Raw genomic sequence first — 16,099 nt, 5'->3', positions numbered from 1 at the left:
TGCCTGGCATCTGTAAGCACCTGCTATTACGCTGCTATCCCTGGATTTCTACTGCCTTTCAGGGGAAACTGAGGGCCCAAAAAAGTGAGTGTGTGTGTGTTGTGAGTGAGGGTTCTTGGCCGCAGTCACAGGAGCTGCAACCAGACGCTCTTGCCGCCACTGAGCCCCGTGCAGTGGGAAAGCGCAGGTTTGCCCGCTCCAGCCCCCGCCGGACCCTGGACTCGGTCTCCTTCCCGCGCCCTGCGGGCAGCGGCGCGCGGAGGGCGCGGGCGGGAGCGGCGGGGGCCGCGGGCGTGACGCACAGAGGCAGGGATGGCGCGGGGCGGGGCGGCCACGTGGGCTGCATATAAGGGCGGCCTCTATGCGCGGAGACCCAGAGCGAGCGACTCTGCCCTAGAGCCCGAGCTAAGCCCCCGCCGGAGCTCCAGCAGAGCCGCACGGCAGCCCAACCTGCGCCACTCCCACGATCCCGGCCACCCGCCTGCGCTTCTCGTGGCCCGCTCCCGGCCCCGCGTCCCCTCCGCCCAATGAAACTGGCCGCGATGATCAAGAAGATGTGCCCGAGCGATTCGGAGCTGAGTATCCCGGCCAAGAACTGCTACCGCATGGTCATCCTCGGTTCGTCCAAGGTGGGCAAGACGGCCATTGTGTCGCGTTTCCTCACGGGACGCTTCGAGGACGCCTACACGCCCACTATCGAGGACTTCCACCGCAAGTTCTACTCCATCCGCGGCGAGGTCTACCAGCTGGACATCCTCGACACGTCCGGCAACCACCCGTTCCCCGCCATGCGGCGTCTGTCCATCCTCACCGGTGAGCCCGGGTCCCCCGGGCAGTGGGCACGGGGAGGGAGCTGCGCCATCGTGGGGGGAGGGGAAACCGAGACAACGAGTCCCAGGGCGCCGGGCGAGGGTCGGGGCTAGAGGCGTCCCATCGCCGCGCGCTGCGCTTTGCGCGTGGAGAGGTCAGCGCGCTCCGCGCTGGGCTGCTGGAGCCCCGGCGCCTGCGGTCGGGCGGCCCTAAAGTCAGTCCAGCTGAAGTTGTCCACTTGGCAGCCGCACTCACCTTCTTTTCTGCTGTGTCCTCCCCCGTAGGAGACGTTTTCATCTTGGTGTTCAGCCTGGACAACCGCGACTCCTTCGAGGAGGTGCAGAGGCTCAAGCAGCAGATCCTCGACACTAAGTCTTGCCTCAAGAACAAAACCAAGGAGAACGTGGACGTGCCGCTGGTCATCTGCGGCAACAAGGGTGACCGGGACTTCTACCGCGAAGTGGAGGAGCGCGAGATCGAGCAGCTGTTGGGCGACGACCCGCAGCGCTGCGCCTACTTCGAGATCTCGGCCAAGAAAAACAGCAGCTTGGACCAGATGTTTCGCGCGCTCTTCGCCATGGCCAAGCTGCCCAGCGAGATGAGCCCCGACCTGCACCGCAAAGTGTCGGTGCAGCACTACGACGTGCTGCACAAGAAGGCGCTGAGGAACAAGAAGCTGCTGCGAGCGGGCAGCGGCGGCGACCCCGGCGACGCCTTCGGCATAGTGGCGCCCTTCGCGCGCAGGCCCAGCGTGCACAGCGACCTCATGTACATCCGTGAGAAAGCCAACGGCGGAAGCCAGGCCAAGGACAAGGAGCGCTGCGTCATCAGCTAGGAGCGCCCCCAACCCCTGCGTTGGCGACAGAGCCTAAGGAGGACCTCTTTGTTTAAGTCTCATCTGATGTCCCAGCTGGCCGCTGCGCCCCTGGCCGCGTGCACGCGCGGACTGGCGTCTTCCCTCCTCGCGGCGCGGCCCCGCGCACATGGGGAGGTGCAACCAAGAATGGACAGTCATCTGCTCTGGAAGGAAAGACAGCTGGCCACGATGGACTCCCCCACCTCGGATCTCTCACTGGTGCAGCCCCCCACCCCACCGCCTGGGGGCCAGGGGCCCAGTACAGAGTGAATTTGTCTGGTTTCTCGCAAAGCTAAGAATGGGGCTGGGTTGGGGGTGGGAGTTAGTTAATCAGCCATTGTTTAGACTGAGAAACGCATCCGGCCGCTGGAGGGTCGGGACAGGACAAATGGGGCATTATCTTTTCAGTGATTCTGGGTTGCTGTGACAGCTGGGGAAAGAAAGCCTTTGCATCCCCCAAAAGTTAAGGGGTATGGGCATATCATGGCCAAGTGATTTGTTTACATGTGTGTGTGAAATTGCACAAAGGAAAACAAAACAAAACTTGCACTTTAATAAGTTCTGATGCCATGGAGATGAACAAAATTTATCCAGGTGTTTGTACTGTGTGTGTGAGATGGTCTTTAAGGTTATTGTTAATTTGTTTTTTAATATAAAATAAAATAATTAAAAATGGGAAATCATGCTTTCTTTGCTTTTAGAAATGGCTCGAAGTGGGAAGGGTAAGAAAGGAGGGATGGGTTTCTATTGTGAAATTTGACTGACTGCTCTTTCCCACAACTGGAAAATAACCCCAATGCTCTGAAAGTAGCCTCGGCACTCCCGGGAGAAAAGCCTGAAAAAGGCTCCAGTTGATGAGCCAAAGCCTCCTATTTGGGCCCAGTTCCTTAGAAAGCCAGGATCAAAATGAAGGGCTTCAGGGTCCTTTCTAGAGATGCAGCTTTCTAGCCATTTACCTGCTTTTCCCCCTTGGCCCAAGCCACCAAGAGCCTCTGGGGCGGTGGCCCTCTACTCAGTACAGTCCTGGGCAACAAAAGGCCCTCAACCCTGAAGCATGCAGATGCTTTGAGGTGTCAGGTGGGCCCTGCATTCACAACTAAGGAAATGGAGCCTCAACTGGTGTTAGGCTGGCAAGGGCCCTGGTGCCTCGCTCCTCTCCAGGCCCCAGGGGCTGCTGGAGACAGTTCACGCACCCCAATTCCCGTGCCCCTCCAGCTTCAGTAAGTGCTTGTTGCTCCAGGAGGGGGCCCAGAACCCTTCTCTGCCTTGCAATCTTGTCAGCAGTCGAAGGCACCCTCTCTCAAACCCAGGACCCAGCATCTCTGCCACCCCTCCCTGTGTAAGCTCAGGTCACATGCCAGGGGCCAAGCCTCAGCTTCTTCACCCTGGGACAGAGCACCCTCTGCATGGGGTTGCTGGGAGGATGAAATGTGCATGGACGGGTAGCCACTCAGTAGTCCTTGTGAATGGTGGCTTCAAGAGGGTGCTCAGCCCTCTGAGGGGCATTTACTATTGCCCAGTGGGGGCAGCTCCTCACCAGGACTGAACACACCTCTGCCGTAAGGACAGCCCAGGGGCAATGAATCACAGGCAGACAGGATGACCCGACAGGCCAACTGCGCCTTTGGGGACAGGTGCCTCTCCTGACAGGAGCTACTCTGTTTTCCTGGGCCTTCGCTGTGTCTGCCCTGCAGTTGGGGGTTGCGGGGGGAGGCTGCACAGCACAGTTGCTCAGTTTGTTCTGTCTCCTTGAGGCAAAGGGAGCACTTTCCTCTTACCTATCCAAAATAGACATCATGCTACTATGAATGTCTCAGTAAAAAACCAAGATGTCCTGTGAGCAGAGCCCAAGTTCTTTGATTGTACTCCTGAAAAACATCCTGCGTCAAACACTGGAATATGTGAAGGGTTCTATCTCCCTCTGCCCAGTGAGAAGCCCTTGTCCATTTCAGCCTTGCAGAAAGGCCCCAGCTGTCTCGTATTTCTACGTGCCTAGTGTTTCACAGCATTTGGTCAGAGCCTTAAAACGGGCCCACACACTACTCTGAAATTTCAAGAAAATAACTGATTCAGTTACGTAACAGTCCCAAGGTAGAACTGATCTAACAGGTCACCACCACTGACATCCAGAGCCTGCTCTCCGTCCGAAGTTACTGAGACCTGATCCCCCTTCACACCCCCTGAGCTCCCAGCGCGCCGGCCATCTGACAGGTACTGCACACAGGCCCCAATAAAACCATGCCAAAAACATCTTCAACCGGTACGCCTGCCAACGAGGCCAATCAACGGGCATCTGTTAAGCCCCTGAATTGGTCAGTACAGGCTATGTGCCCATTTCTAGAGCTAAACAATATTTGGTTACTTCTCACCTCATTCTTAAGAGGCAAGGGAAAGAACTCAGCCTGTCAGTCATGGGAAGAGCACACAAATAAAATGTCCCATTAGGAAGAAATGAGGGGTGTTTATAAAACACTATGAACCAGAACGTGGCTGCATATCTTCCAGGCCTAGCTCACCCCACCCCTTCAGAAAAGACTGAGAACTATACTGTCACATCTGGCCAGGGGGGCCACTGGAACCATCACTTAGAGCTGCCCTTTGAAGAAGTACACCATGATCACCTCTGTTTGCAGTGCAGTAAATGTTTGTGGTTGATTCTTTACTGAGGAGGCAGGGGTTGGGGGGGGAACAAATTTTAAATGAGGACAAGAGGAACCTGACATGCTGGAGGCAAGTTCTCACCTGGAAACCTGTCTGAGCCAGTGCAGAGGTCACAGTCCCCTCCAACCCTGGGGCAAGTGCTGTGGGGTCTGAAGTGATTTGGCCATTCTTCACATTAAATGGCCAAATGAGCTGACTGGAGGTGACAGGAGACACAGGGAGCTAAAAGAAGTAACAAGAACAGTTGGGAGGCAGAGAACCTGGAAACAGGGGCCGCCTGGCAGGGCTGAAACCCCTACGGACACTCAATGACTCAACATAAAAAAGGAAACAACCCGTTTCAGGGGAAAAAGCTACCCTGTAGTCTTTCAAAACAATGTATACATTCTCTCACTGCCTTGCACCACTTTAAATCCATGCCATATGAGTGCAGGCCTAACTTGTCCAGTGAATTCTATTCAAATGTTCACACAGCTGTTAATGGAACAGTATGTACCTGGTACACATTGATCGTGTCCAGGGGGCGGAAGGAGAGGGAGGGAGGAAGCGAGGAGGAGCCGCCTCCTTCCCTACTGCGCTCTAAGATCTGCCAGCAGAGCTGAGTCGCGGCAGAAGGCCACCTCCCCAGAGGCAGAGGCAGAGTCCTCCAGCCCCTCTCCAGCCTCCAGGAATGTTTTTCCACCAGCAGGCACTCAGGTAACTATGCATCTAGACACACAGATTCATGCTGGACGAAGAAGCCTGGGGAAGCCGGCTTCTTGGGCAATGTCCCAATCTGGGTCCACAAAAGCTGCACTCCAAGGAGGTGGGTCAGAGAGCTCACCCCCTTAGGCACCCCTGGAAGCTGGTTGCATCTAGTCCTTGGGGACCTCGAACATGCAGAGGCTTTTGTACTTCTGCAGCAGTTCATTCTTGGTCCTGACTTGCTCCCTGAGGCTGTGCAGCTGGCGCTGCTGCTGCTCAGGGCTCAGGTGGGTGCCGGGCATGGTGCTGATGACCTTTCGCATCTCTTGGAATTTGGTTCTGAGGGCGTTCAGGTCCTGGTGGACGTCTGGGCTATCCTTGTCCATGCTGCAGGGGGCAGAAGGCAGTCATTAGCATTACCAGCTCAGATGAGGCAATGCCAGGCTCCCAGAACTTGCTTTCTTCCTATATTACCTTTTAGGATGCCTTGTTTTCTATGTCCCTTACTAGGCTGTGCACCCCCGGAAGACAATGATGCCTCAGGGCCTCAGGGCCTTAGGAGGCCTCAGGGCCTTAGGAAGCCTCAGGGCAGACATGTGACAGCTGCTCCGTAAGAGCGCCTATGCCCAGCAGTGCCCTCTCAGCGTTTGGGCAGGATTCTCAATGTGCCCACACAATCAGATGCTTAAACTCTATTAGTTCAGAAGACTGGCTGTACCTGCCTCAGTCCCAGTCCCTGAGCGCTGTGGGCACTCAAGTAACAACTGTTGAAACAATGACTGCTTGGCACTGAAATTTATGTTTGCTGAATGAATGAACAAACCATCAGGAATATCAGGTTACAAATGGCAAGCCAAACTTGCTGAAATGCTACATTTCTCCTAACTTGAGACATTTCCAGGCCAATTAGGAGACTTTATCAGGTAGCAAGAGCTGATTTTAGTTGATATTTTGATACTTGAATGTGTTAACAAAGACTGATTACCAGAGTTACTCATAAATTTTAAATTAGTTACAAACTATTGGAAATTTTTCAGCAGGTAGGAGCTCTCCTCCCACAGTCATGTAAACTTGCCTTGAGGTCAAGCTCATTTTAAAGACAGGATCATTCACTTCATCTCACAGTCGGCTATTATTAGCTGCCCAGACAGCCATGCTTCCCTGTCACTACTAAATTAAAAACAAAACAACAGGAAAAAAACAATCACCTAAGATCAAAGAAACAGCCTTCCAGTTGCTCCTATACATTTTTTAAAAGTTAGTAAGTGGATGAACTTTTGAAAAACAAGCAGTTGAGACTTAAATCTAAAAGCCAGTTCAGTAGGCTATTCTAAAAGTCACCTCTGAAGCATATGAGGGGAAGGCTGTCAATGATCTTTTTTTTTAATAAACATTCATCCCTGATGGGAAATTTCAACCCAGATGGCGCTAATTCGTGTTTATTATTCATCATTTCTCTGCTTACACAGACAGAATATCCATTTTTCTTGGGTGATCCGTCAGTTACGGTTCGTAACTGGCAAATGAGGCGGTCACCAGGGTCTGCTCACTATCACCAGCTCTAATGCAGAGGAAAGATGTGGAGAACAATCATTTATTCTAAAGAATGGATGACCAAACACTTTGTGTTGCCATTTGATGCCCTCAATTTGGGTGTACAATTAATAGTACACCTTATCCCAGTTTCTAGGGAGGAGTAATTGGTATTTCTGAGAACTGCAATCATTTAGAAGGAAACAAATGGGGAACATCTTTTAATTCTTTCAGGTCTCAGCTCAGATCTACAGCTCTGGACAGAAACCATCTGGATTTCTGAAATCATTACATTCAGATGGCAAGTGTGTTAACATGTTGTCAGGATTAAGTCTCAAGGGGATTTTAAAACTATAGTTTTAAGAAAACTGATTCACATCATGTGAGTATGAAAGGAGACAGTAAAGTAAAAATCTGGGGAAAAAAAGTTAAGATAAACACAGTTCTGGAAGCAAACATAACTTGGCCCCAAAGACTTAATTCTTAAAGTAAAAAGTGGGCCATGGTTAGGATGCTCATTTTTGAAAACCCCCCAATTCTCCAGGGCTGCCATTTTTTACTTGGTGAATTTTAGTGTTCAGCTAATTAAGGAGCCATATGGAAGCCCACCAGCAGGGAAACAGCTGAAAGGGGCCAGGCAGCCCACAGAGGCCCGCTGGGCAGCTCTTCAGCCTGCCCTCACTGGTGGGGGTAAAGGACACGGAACTCCTGGGGCAAGGAAGACACTAGTCAGGGACTCGCTCCAAACGTGGGAACCTGCTAGGTCAGGGCGACTGATGAAAAAGAAAAGAGGCCCAAATACTGAGTGAATAAAAGCAGGACGCTCCAAATTGGCCTGCCTTAGTGTTCAATGTTAGTCAACAGCTAACCTCAGAAGGAAGAAAAGGGAGATTAGGCCAGGTCAAGAAACACAGAAATCAGGCAGACAGGGGCAAGGTGAGGGCACTTAGGTCCCACCTACAGTGGGGTTTAACAGGTGGACAAAAATACTGCGAATGGCTTGATTGATAGATGGTCTTTTGTGTACATCCTGTGTGAGACTCAGCATCATTCCAGCAGTGGACACAGACATCTGTGTCCCCAGACTTGGGGTAGACATCACGGGTTCGGGTGGGGTGAGCCTAAGCATAATGCTTAGTGATGTGTGTAGTGCAGCCCAGCTTTGGTTGACAGCAGAGGTGCTCTGGGACTTGAAGATGCAAATGGGCAAAATGGAGCAAGTATGTCCACTGGCAATTTAGAAGGAAATAGGAGCCACCAAGCCTCGGAAACCAACCTCTTCCCAAATCTGAGAGGCACTTTTTCTGACCTCCTGGTGGCATCTGACTTGGTTTCCCATTTCTTCCTCCTCAAAATTTCCAGCCCCAAGGCCTCATGCCCCACTGTCCTAGTTGCCCCGCCCCACCCCGACAAGCCCTTCTCCTCCTCCCCTCCCCCAACCCTACTTCAGGGGCTGACATTTCTTAAAGGGAGGGGTTTGGGTTTTTTTTTTTTAAGGCTATGACAATAGGTGCTCAAAGGAAAAATTTTTTAAATGAGACACCCAAAGCTTAAAAAAAGAAAGTCCCTCTAATCCCATGTCCATAGATGACCTCTGTTAGTACCTGCCATACACTGTCGCAGACTGCTTTGAAATATTCGGTAACATACAAATACACACATTTTTGTTATTTGTTTTGACAAAAAAGTGACCATGGTACACAGGTGGTTCTGATTTTTGTGTTTTTCACTTAAAACGCACCTTGGATCTTTCCATGTTAACACATACATATACAATTACACAGCTAAATTATTTGGCTGCAGGTGGGGATTTGGGCGTCTGTGGTTTATCACTTGTAATCAGAATGGCAATGAACATTTTGTACCTATGTATGTACTTGTGCAAATATTTTAGTTAGATAATTTCTCAGAAGTGGGATTTCTGGGTTGAAGGTTATGTATATTAAAAGTTTTAACAGATTACCAAAATGTCCTCCAAAAAACTATTGATATACACTCCCTGTGACGATGGACATTAATACTGGTTCCCACACAGCCTCGGAAACGTATGTAGCGGCCCTGTGTATTTCTCTGCTCCACTTCCGTCAGCACCTAAGAGGACTTTGGGAGAGTGGCTGTGAACCTCACACCCTTGTTTTTACCTTTTATGCTCACAGGGTTACACACGGAAAATACTTTTTTTAGGGAGGGCCTGCAAAAGTTTCTGCTGCTAAAAGAAGCTGGAAAAAAACACTGCTCTACCAAATAGCCCAGAATGCACGCACCCACCCCTGCCCCCAGGAGGCCGAGAACTCCCCAGCCCAGCCCTGTTTCCTGGATTTCTGCTCCCTCATCCTCACAGTTACCAATCTTTTCCACCTTGGGTCTGCAAATGTCCAAAGTAGACTCACTGCCTCCCCAGCTTGCCCCACCTCAGACGGAGGACACCTCACCCACACGACTATGGTGACCTCAGAGTTGCTCCCACTGCTTCCTTGCCCACCGAGGGTCACCAGTCCTGCTGACCCTGCCTCCTCTGTATGGCCTCTGCCTCCTCCTTCCACTGTCACTGATTTCCTGTAGACCCGGTCCTCTCCTGCTCCTCAAACCCTCTGCCCCACCTACCTTCACAAACCCCACTCTGAGCTCAAAAGCTTCAGATGGTTCCCCTGCTCCCAGAGGACACCTGCCAGGCAAGTTACAGCAAAGGGGCCTTTCCAAGCCCAATGCCCCACCCTTCCCAAGACCCAGTGTAGATGCTTCACAGCAGCACTGTCTAAGCAGCACTAAGGCACCTGACACCCAGAGCCTGCCTCTCTGTAGGGCCTCTGTTCCAGCAGGTGCCTGATAAGGTATGCTGAATGCACAGTGATGACAGTGGCAAAGGAAAGATGTATGCAGGCCCGGAAAGAATTCTCCCAGTCTACAAATAGCCCCTATCAGGTGTTCATCCTTTTCAGTGGGATTTGGTTGAAGAAGAAAATGAACAGCAGCAAACGGATACAGACAAGCCCCATGGAGCCCGCGCCGTCATTTCACAGACTTCCACTGATGGGGTCGCCACTTCCTGCGCTGCCAGAGGATAGGCCTCAGCTGGCCTGGAGGGCTGGTTCGACTAAAATAGATCTTGTGTAGGAAGAAGCCGGTCAGTAATATCCAGTTCCCAGAAAAAAGGTCTGGCTCTGAGGTCTTGCTGGCTTGCCTCCAAGACAAAGGGGCTTGCTGAAGCAATGTGGCCCTGGTTTGGAAAGTAAGGGTCAGGGGGGTATGCCGGTCACCTGAACTGCCTCTGCAGTGTCAATAAGCCCCCATTACCTACCCTGCAACTTAAAACATTTTAAAGAACTAAAACAATTGAACAAATGTTTTAAGTCCCCATGTTGGCAAAATACTTCACTAGGTAAAACAAAACTACTGGGCAGGACAGCGATGGCTGCAATTCACAGTTCCTCGGCTGGACACTCAGTGCCAGATGCAGATTAGATCTGGCAAGTTTTAAGGAAAAAAAGAGAACTTCCCTGTTCCAACAGGCCTCATTTCATTTCACCCTTTATTATATATTATACATGTACTTCTACAACATGGCTGCTGTATATATCAGAAAAGGCCTTAAAATGCTGGGATCATTTCTTATTGACATAAAAATGAGATTTTTCTTTTCTCTTTCCTGTTCTTTAAAAATATCACAAATGTGTGGCTTTACTAATTCATTCAACTATGGGAAAGGCACTAGGAGGGACAGAAATGCTACGGGGCTGGGAGCTTCCCTCCAATGCCAGGCAGGGTGCATCCCAGCCAGTGGGCCTGCAGGGGCCAGGAGTTCTCCCACAGATGGGCAGCCTCTGAGCAGATCCATAACAATACACGGCATTTCCCTGAGCAGAGACAGGGCAGGAAGGCACCCTTGCAGAGGGGCCAGAGCACGCACAGCCCGCAGGACCACACCTACCCAAAGGGCACTGGCGTCAGAACAACTCTGGGGCTTGGGGCTATGCTGCACAGTCTGGGCAGGCCTCTGAAGGCAGTCTGCCGAGATCCCTGCAGGGCTAAAAGCTGGGAAGAACAGGGAGCCCCAGAAACTTCTGGGCAGAGAAACACTAACCTGATAACATGCATTCGATGAATTAGAGTGAGGGGAGGACAAAGGCAAAGGAACTAATTAGGAAGTGATTATAAGATCCAAAAATGAGGTTAGAAGACCTGGAGCATGACCAACAGGCTTGGAAGTAAAGGAGCTGTTTAAAACCTAAATGTTCCACTAACCAGAAACACTAAAAGCACCTAGGCTACCAGGAGATAGGCTGGGAAAGGCAAAGGAGCTCTGGGCAAATACTGCCAAGAGGAAAACGAGAAGACTAGCCTTGAAGATAATTAAATGTAGGATGAAGACTTAAGATTAACACAGTTCGGTAACTGAAGAAAAGTAAAACGTCCAGAAGTAGATCAGAAAACATATGGGAATTCAGTGTATGGCAAAGGTGGCAGCTCGAGCTGGGGAAACGAATACTCAGTGACAGCTGCGGGAAGACGCGGCTGCCTGGGGGACAGGCTGCCCCCTCTCCCTTACTCTTTCCATCAAAGTAAATTCCAGAAGCATCACAGAATTAAAAGTAAAACAACGAAACCATGAAGTCCTAGGAAAAAAGGATCAATACCCACCATTTTTTTTTTTTGGAAGTTTTCTGTGTTTATTTTTTATGTAACTCTTCCATGTTTTTCCAATTATAAACTTGAAAAGATTACAAGGAAGTGAGGATAGTAAATATACCTGTGCTGCTGCAATACCTACCATTTTATTAAAGTGGAAAGGCCCTTCCAACAAGGACCAAAACTCAGAAACCAGGAAGAAAAAGCTTAACAGATCTGCCTACACGAAACCATATGCTTCTGACTGAGAAAAATAATACCAGGAACAAAGTCATAAGAAAAGTAACAACTTAGGGGAAATATTTATAAACACCCTTGACAAAGTCATGGTTTCCTTACTGTAAAAGAGCTCACAGGAAGAGGAATGACCTAACCGAAAAAATGGGCAGTTTATAGGGAAGACACAAATGACATATAATGTTGCACAAATAACATATAATGTTGTATATGAAAAGATGCTATGCTGGATATAAGAAACAGATCAATACTTTTGTATAATTTCTGACCTATCAATTCACTCAAGTTAAAAAGTTTAATGGTGATGGCAGGGGTATGAGAGAAAGATACAAATACTCTGTTGGTGAAGCACAAACTGCTACACTTTCTGAATTTGCTAATAGTGATCAAAATTTCAAATTCAAATTTCATATCCTATTACTGGAAATTTAATCCACAGAGACTTCCAAGAGTTTACAAGGAGGCACTTACAAAGAAGTGCCCTGCAGAAAGGGATTGTGGGGTATCATGATTGGTGCACATGAGTGTGTGTGGGGTCACGGGGGAGACAGTGTGGCTCAGAGAAGACAAATAGGGACTTGGTGGCATCTTACTACATTGATGGACAGTGACTGCAATGGGATGGGGGGTGCTCAATAATAAGGGTGAATAACCACATTGTTTTTCTTGTGAAACCTTCATAAGAGTGTGTATCAATGACACCTTAAAAAACAACAACAACAAAGAAGTGCCCTGCAGTGCTGACTGCATAGCAAAACGCTGTGGAGAGTAAAAGTGTCCTGAGCAGGCAACTGTTTAAATAAACGATGGCATATTCACACAGTGGGATATTATGCGGTGTGGGGGCAAGGGAGGGAGCTGGAGGAGCAGAGGTAAAGGCCTGCTTGCCATTTTGTATCTGTGTGTACTCTTTAAATATATCTACAATTTTAACTTTTTAAAAATACTTTCTGGGTAGCAGATTTATGGGCTATTTTAGGTTAAGTGAAGCAGTCCAGCCTACAGGATTGCATTTTAGAGAAAGAGCTAAAAAGATGTAGCAATACTTATGCACCTGCCACTCCAGCAATTACAGCGTTGAGGATTTACCTCAACATAAACTTACTCAAATACAAGATGCTTACCCTAACACTGCTAGTTAACAGCAGCAATTAGAAAGACAGGCAAACATCCAGACACAAGATCACATTATGTATGGTGAGCCATCCGACTGAGGAAGACCTTCCTGTGTGAATATGGAAAGGTGTCCCCAACAGACCAAGTGAAAAAAGCAAAGTACAGTGTGATCTCAATTTGTATACTTTTTTTTAAAGACAGCATATATAATTCTGAAAGGAGGCTTAAATATTAATAGCAATTACCATCAGTGAGGGAACTTAACTTATTAGAATGAACTGACTGAGTTCTTTCTTGGGAGCCTCCAATGTCTTCTCTTGGTCAGATCAGACACTCTGGAGAAGGCATCTCTATTCTCCTTGACTGACAGGCTAAAAGCCAGGTGGGTTCAATACTTAGTTTATGAACCTTCTTTTATCTCTATTTCAGTATGGTTCCCTTCTTTCAACTCCTGCAATGTGTCTGCTGTCCCTCAGGCTAATTCTTTCCTAAAAATAAATCTTGGGAAAGAATAACCCTTTAAATGCCACGCAGATGGAAGAGGGTAGTCACCTGTCTGCTTGGAGGGGGAGAGTGGGCACGGGGATCTGCTACTTGGACTTTTGTGGGGAAGGCCATGGTCAGGCAGCTGCCTCTGGCTGCTTCTTGGGGCTGGAGATGGATTAGCTACTGCCATCTGCATTATGGCAATTACCTCCTCTCCTGTTCTTTTTGGTTTTATACTTTTAAAAAAGACACTCCTCAGTGTCCTTTCAGAGGGAACAGTAACAAACACATGTGATCAACCCGTCTTTTTGGAATTTTCAAACCCACCATCTTTCACAGCAGGCTGCTCCGGAGTGCACCTCACAAGAATCTTATCATTTAAGTATTGTTAGTCCCATTTCACAGGAGAAAAAGAGAATTAGAGAAGCTAAGTTGTTTGACCAAGGTTACCCAGCCAGTTCATTATAAAGCTATAATTTGAACCCATCATTTGAGGTCATTATTATTATTCACATACTAGAGATAAGAATACTGAGGCGAAAGGTTATATATTTACTAAGATTACAAGGCAAGCAACCATCAGCACACAAACTTGAATCCAAGATAATCTGACTTGAAAACCGTGTTCTCTCTAGTGTACCTTGCTGCTCCATCTTTAAGGGAGCCTGACCTAACTAATTTATTGAGTTCAAGAATATACTCTCGGGAGCCTTAGAACTGTCTCTGAGAATGTATACATTTTGTTTTCATTTGTCTGTATTTTTCCTAAAACCAGTGTTATCTGGGTTCATCTGGTTAACCCCTTTACAATCCAGCCCTGCCCTGGGATTGCAGGGAATGCGTCTCTAGTCATGTTTGCTATCTTACTGATGCCTGGAAGTGCTCACCTATGATCACAGGCTAATGAGAAGAGAACAGAGTCTGTCTTACTCTGTAAACAGTAACTTCACATCAAGTGAAGCCAAATGAAGTCAGTTGTTTGAAAAGTGGTGGAAGCACCAGGTCATCCCACAGCAAGTGAATCTAGTCTGGCTAAACTCGAAGAAGCTGGCCAATACTTTCATGTTGTGAGTAGCAATTTCATTTCAGCAAAATGTCCAAGCGCACAGAAATGTTACTGTAATAGTAATTTTGTTTTAACTTTTTTTGGTTTTTAATGGTTGAATACAAGTTATAAGCCTTGGGACTTACAGTTAGTATTGTATGAAATAAATAACAGTAAAAATAATTTAGACAAACATGGGGATCAGGAAGACTACTGGTTGTGTTTTTTCTTTTTTCTTTACAGGGTCAGTTTGAAAACAGGCTAATCTGGAGGCTGACCAGGAGAATGCAAACACTCCCTTTGGTATGGTACTACCTTACACAAAGCAGCTTCTCTGTATCTTTGTTTCTTTAAATGTTTCCTAACATCACCCCTCCTATGTCTTCCAATTACGGGTTATTCTGGTTCTGTCTTTTTTTCTTTCTAACTAGTAAGCAACGTGGGGGTGAAAAGACGGCCCTTTTTACTGCGTACATCCCACAGCGCTTAGCAGAGTGTCACACAGGGAAGATGATACATTATCCGCTGCATCTGTAGAGAAAAAGGAACCAAACTGAGTATTACCCCTGTATTACAAGTGAGAAAACTGAGGCTCAGAGAAGCTCGCCTCGCTCCAGATCACTAAGACGCAAACTTCAGTACTTTGCAGAGCCTGTGCATTTGGGCTCTAAGCTAGCTTCATTTTTAAGAATATCGCCTGTCCATCAGGAGGTCTGGCAGCTCTGAGCTCCAAGCGTTTGCTGAACGCACGAAACGATTCGGTGTGGTCTTGAGAAAGGCCTCTTTACCCGCTGGGTCAGCCTCCCCACCTGTAAAATGGGGGCGTACCGAGAGCACCTAGACCTTTGCAGCTCTGAAACACGTAATGAGAGCGGGAGGCGTGTCCTACCCTGGGCCCTTACCATTTGATGATGTTGTGAACCAAAGGTAAAAAGGAGTAATTCTCCTCCCCCTTCACGCGGCCCGGTGACTGAGGCCTCGGCGCTGGGGACTGCTGCGACTGAGGCGCGGCGACCGACGGCGGTTGCGGAGGCTGCAGCGGCTTCGTCTCGGGCAGCGGCGGCTCTCCCGGGGGCGGTAACGCATCCTCGGCCTGTCTCCCGGGGGCCACCGCAGCAGAAGCCATGGCAGTCGGGACTCCCACTAGTCTGCAAGGCCGGAGCAGTCTGCCCTCCGGAAGCGTCGCGCTCCCTTACGTCACCACCGTGCGCCCGCGGGGGCCGGGACCTGGAGGAGAGGTGAGTGTGCGTGCTAGGGCGTGGGGCGGGGCAAAATTGCGGGGGCGGGGTGGCTGTTACTAGGCAACAGGCGGTTGGCGCGTTTTGGGTGGCCTGGTTGTGAGTCAAGTTAGCTAAATTATTAAATAGTCAGAAATGGGAGATTTTAGAAATGACGTCTTATTAATTCACGTGACGAAGACGGTCCAAAAGCAATTACAGGAAGCCTAGAGATTAGTCTCTGCGTAGCCCAGCCCTCGGAGAAGGCCTTCCAAAGAACCAACTTGAACTGCACGCAGAGTAAACTGCACTTTACCCAGCACCTGCTACGTGCAAGGCACCGGGCCCAACGGACGTTGAGCACCCAGACGTGAAGGACCTACAGCTCCTGCACCACACACCGAAGCCTGCAGGAGAACCTTGTCCCAGCAATAGTGTGAGACCCTGTGCTACCCTAAGGATGCAGAAACAGAGATTACATCTCTCAAACCACCTGGCTGGATAGGGACGAACTAATAATTCAATATTTAATATGCATCTGGATGACAGATGTTTTGCTAAATGTGGAGGGAGGGGGTGGAGAGGCTGTCCCAACTTTAGTACAAGGCACAAAGGGGTTAGTGCCAGGAATAAATGTCATATCCTAGAGGTAAGTCAATGTCAGGCACTCTTCTTCAGTTCAGGGTCATGGCATAGCCTAAACTGCTTTCTAACTTCAGATACATGGCTGATGTCAAAAGGTCTCCTTTGCATGAGGACTCCCTAGGATCCTAGGCCAAAGAAGGGGGGCGCTTCTGGTGGGTTTGTGGTTATGTCCCTTAAAGCAAG

General features: G+C 49.0%; 2 protein-coding genes across 4 annotated transcripts; one reads left to right on the top strand and one right to left on the bottom strand.

Annotated features, from left to right (window-relative positions):
• Positions 1 to 367: 367 nt before the first annotated feature.
• Positions 368 to 2,346, top strand: RASD1 (ras related dexamethasone induced 1). The gene is made up of 2 exons (XM_017673131.3): positions 368 to 813; positions 1,095 to 2,346. The coding sequence occupies exons 1-2, from the start codon at positions 528 to 530 to the stop codon at positions 1,643 to 1,645; spliced, it is 837 nt and encodes a 278-aa protein (XP_017528620.1). The 5' UTR covers positions 368 to 527; the 3' UTR covers positions 1,646 to 2,346.
• Positions 1,966 to 15,272, bottom strand: MED9 (mediator complex subunit 9). Of its 3 annotated transcripts, XM_037019682.2 has the most exons (3): positions 14,957 to 15,272; positions 5,151 to 5,398; positions 1,966 to 4,549 (listed from the first exon to the last, which is right to left on the bottom strand). In XM_037019682.2, exons 1-2 carry the CDS (start codon positions 15,178 to 15,180, stop codon positions 5,182 to 5,184), a joined length of 441 nt encoding a protein of 146 aa, XP_036875577.1. In that variant the 5' UTR covers positions 15,181 to 15,272; the 3' UTR covers positions 1,966 to 4,549; positions 5,151 to 5,181. The 3 variants fall into 3 exon arrangements, 2 of the variants coding, with proteins under 2 accessions (XP_036875577.1, XP_017528626.1); XM_017673137.3 differs by lacking the exon at positions 1,966 to 4,549 and having other exon boundaries at positions 4,666 to 5,398; XR_001855096.1 differs by lacking the exons at positions 1,966 to 4,549; positions 5,151 to 5,398 and adding an exon at positions 14,139 to 14,585 and having other exon boundaries at positions 14,957 to 15,190.
• Between the last annotated feature and the right edge of the window lie 827 nt (positions 15,273 to 16,099).

The sequence above is a fragment of the Manis javanica genome, chromosome 4, assembly GCF_040802235.1.
Source record: "Manis javanica isolate MJ-LG chromosome 4, MJ_LKY, whole genome shotgun sequence".
Taxonomy (NCBI): domain Eukaryota; kingdom Metazoa; phylum Chordata; class Mammalia; order Pholidota; family Manidae; genus Manis; species Manis javanica.
Note: the sequence above shows the minus strand (reverse complement) of the source record. Positions and strands in the feature narration are given on the sequence as shown.